Source organism: Peromyscus californicus, unplaced genomic scaffold (genome assembly GCF_007827085.1).
Source record: "Peromyscus californicus insignis strain IS unplaced genomic scaffold, ASM782708v3 Scaffold_7__1_contigs__length_154581171, whole genome shotgun sequence".
In the NCBI taxonomy this organism is placed as follows: domain Eukaryota; kingdom Metazoa; phylum Chordata; class Mammalia; order Rodentia; family Cricetidae; genus Peromyscus; species Peromyscus californicus.
In genome coordinates, this window is record NW_026294595.1 from 78,282,195 (window position 1) to 78,284,198 (window position 2,004).

The following is a 2,004-nucleotide window of genomic DNA, read 5'->3' on the forward strand; positions in this document are numbered from 1 at the left end:
GTATAGGGAAGATAAGCACATGAGGACGATATCAGAAAGTTGAGAGAAAAGATCGGGGGGGGGGGGGGTGATTCGCTTAAGAAGTGTGGTCCATGTTCTCGATTTGTGAAGTCCTTACATGAAGAGGATAGTAAAAATATTCAAGATCAAGTTAACTCTGACCTGGAGGTGGCGTCTGTCTTATTTAAAGCTGAGTGCAATATCCATACATCTCCTTCTCCTGGAATTCAAGTAAGGCATGTCTACACCCCCTCTAAAACAAAACATTTCCCACCCATAAAACAGTCAAATACCCTCACCAACAAGCACAGGGAAAATGAAGTCTCTACCACACCTCTGTTAGCAAATTCCTTGTCTGTTCACCAGTTGGCAGCTCAGGGAGAAATGCTCTACTTGGCTACTCGTATTGAAAAAGAAAATGTTATCAATCACAGGGATGAAGAAGGATTTACTCCCCGCATGTGGGCTGCGGCACACAGACAAATAGCTGTGGTACAGTTCCTACTTCAGAATGGTGCAGATCCCCAGCTTTTAGGAAAAGGTCGAGAAAGTGCCCTGTCATTGGCCTGTAGTAAAGGCTACACGGATATTGTCAAAATGCTGCTTGACTGTGGAGTTGGTGTAAATGAGTATGACTGGAACGGAGGGACACCTTTGCTTTATGCCGTCCATGGGAATCATGGGAAGTGTGTAAAGATGCTGTTAGAGCCGGGCGGTGGTGGCGCACGCCTTTAATCCCAGCACTCGGGAGGCAGAGCCAGGTGGATCTCTGTGAGTTCGAGGCCAGCCTGGGCTACCAAGTGAGTCCCAGGAAAGGCACAAAGCTACACAAAGAAACCCTGTCTCGAAAAACCAAAAAAAAAAAAAAAAAAAAAAAAAAAAAAAGATGCTGTTAGAAAATGGAGCTGACCCAACAACTGAAAGAGACTCTGGACACAACTCTATGGATTCAGCTGTAGCTTTGGGCTACAGAAGTGTTCAACAGATCATTGAGTCACATCTGCTGAAGCCACTTCAAAACATCAAGGAGTGATGCAGCGCTGAGAAAATGCCATTTGCCCTTCTCTTCTCTCCTTGGTCCTTATAAATGATAGTTTTGTTTACATGTAAATGTTTACCTCGGTTGCAATATTTGCTGGTTTTTAGTGAGTTTTAATAATTATTCCTCTGGATAATTCACTGGTTTATAATGAAATTAATCCTGATTTTCTTAAATAAATGTGTTTTACTATATATTTGAAGTTATAAATTAATGTTTTATGGCATGTACACTTTCATGGTACAGGTGGTTATGTGTCTTTGTAGCAATTTGACACTTTGAGAAATTCTGCCTTGTTTATCTTCATTCTTGTATTAACTCTTTGACTTTTCACAGGGCTCACTGTAAGTGGGGGCGGGGAATAATGTTCTTGTTGAATTCAATTCAAAAGTACACAGTGTGATGGTTTACAAAATCATGTTTAAATAAAATACTCTTTCTGTCAAAAAAAAAAAAGAAGAAGAAGAAGTGTGGTCAATCTTTAGTGAAGGCAGCCTGGGGAGAATGGGAAGGCTCCATTTCATTTGTCTTTGTATTGGCTTTGCATCTCTCTGTACCTTCCCCACTTTTGTGTTTCTAATGGCAGATACCAATCACTCCCCGGAGAGCTCAAGGCTGGAGGTTGGGCAGACCTGGGAAAGGAAGGCTGATGGCAGCTATGTAGAAGAAGCAAGCCGACCAATCTTCAGAATCCACAATAGGAAAAACAATTAGATTGAATGAATGACCCTGACCTCTAGATGTGATCAGCCATGTCCAGGGGGAAAGCAGGCCTTTTCTAAGGACTTGCCACCTGCATGTCTAGTTTCCAGAGTACTCTGTGCCTTCCAAGGCTGAGTGGCCATTTTAGGGATAGCCAAATGCATAAAGCACAAACACTCAACAACTTTCCCCCTTTATTTTTTTCATTCAAACGAAAATTACTTTATTGAGATAAGCTCCATGTAAAAAGAAAAATACATTCT

At 41.7% G+C, this 2,004-nt stretch overlaps 1 protein-coding gene across 1 annotated transcript; it reads left to right on the forward strand.

Moving 5' to 3' along the window:
* Positions 1-264: 264 nt before the first annotated feature.
* On the forward strand, positions 265-1,387 carry LOC128101666 (ankyrin repeat family A protein 2-like). Its single transcript, XM_052724966.1, has 3 exons — positions 265-715; positions 906-976; positions 1,376-1,387. The coding sequence occupies exons 1-3, from the start codon at positions 385-387 to the stop codon at positions 1,385-1,387; spliced, it is 414 nt and encodes a 137-aa protein (XP_052580926.1). The 5' UTR covers positions 265-384.
* The last annotated feature ends 617 nt before the right edge of the window (positions 1,388-2,004 follow it).

What these genes read in the sequence shown, in the direction of transcription:
- LOC128101666 (XM_052724966.1), top strand. Translation starts at nt 385, where the DNA reads ATGCTCTACTTGGCTACTCGTATTGAAAAAGAAAATGTTATCAATCAC. An exon ending in GATGCTGTTAGAGCCGGGCG is followed by an intron (nt 716 to 905) that starts GTGGTGGCGCAC and finishes TAGAAAATGGAG; the next exon opens with CTGACCCAACAACTGAAAGA.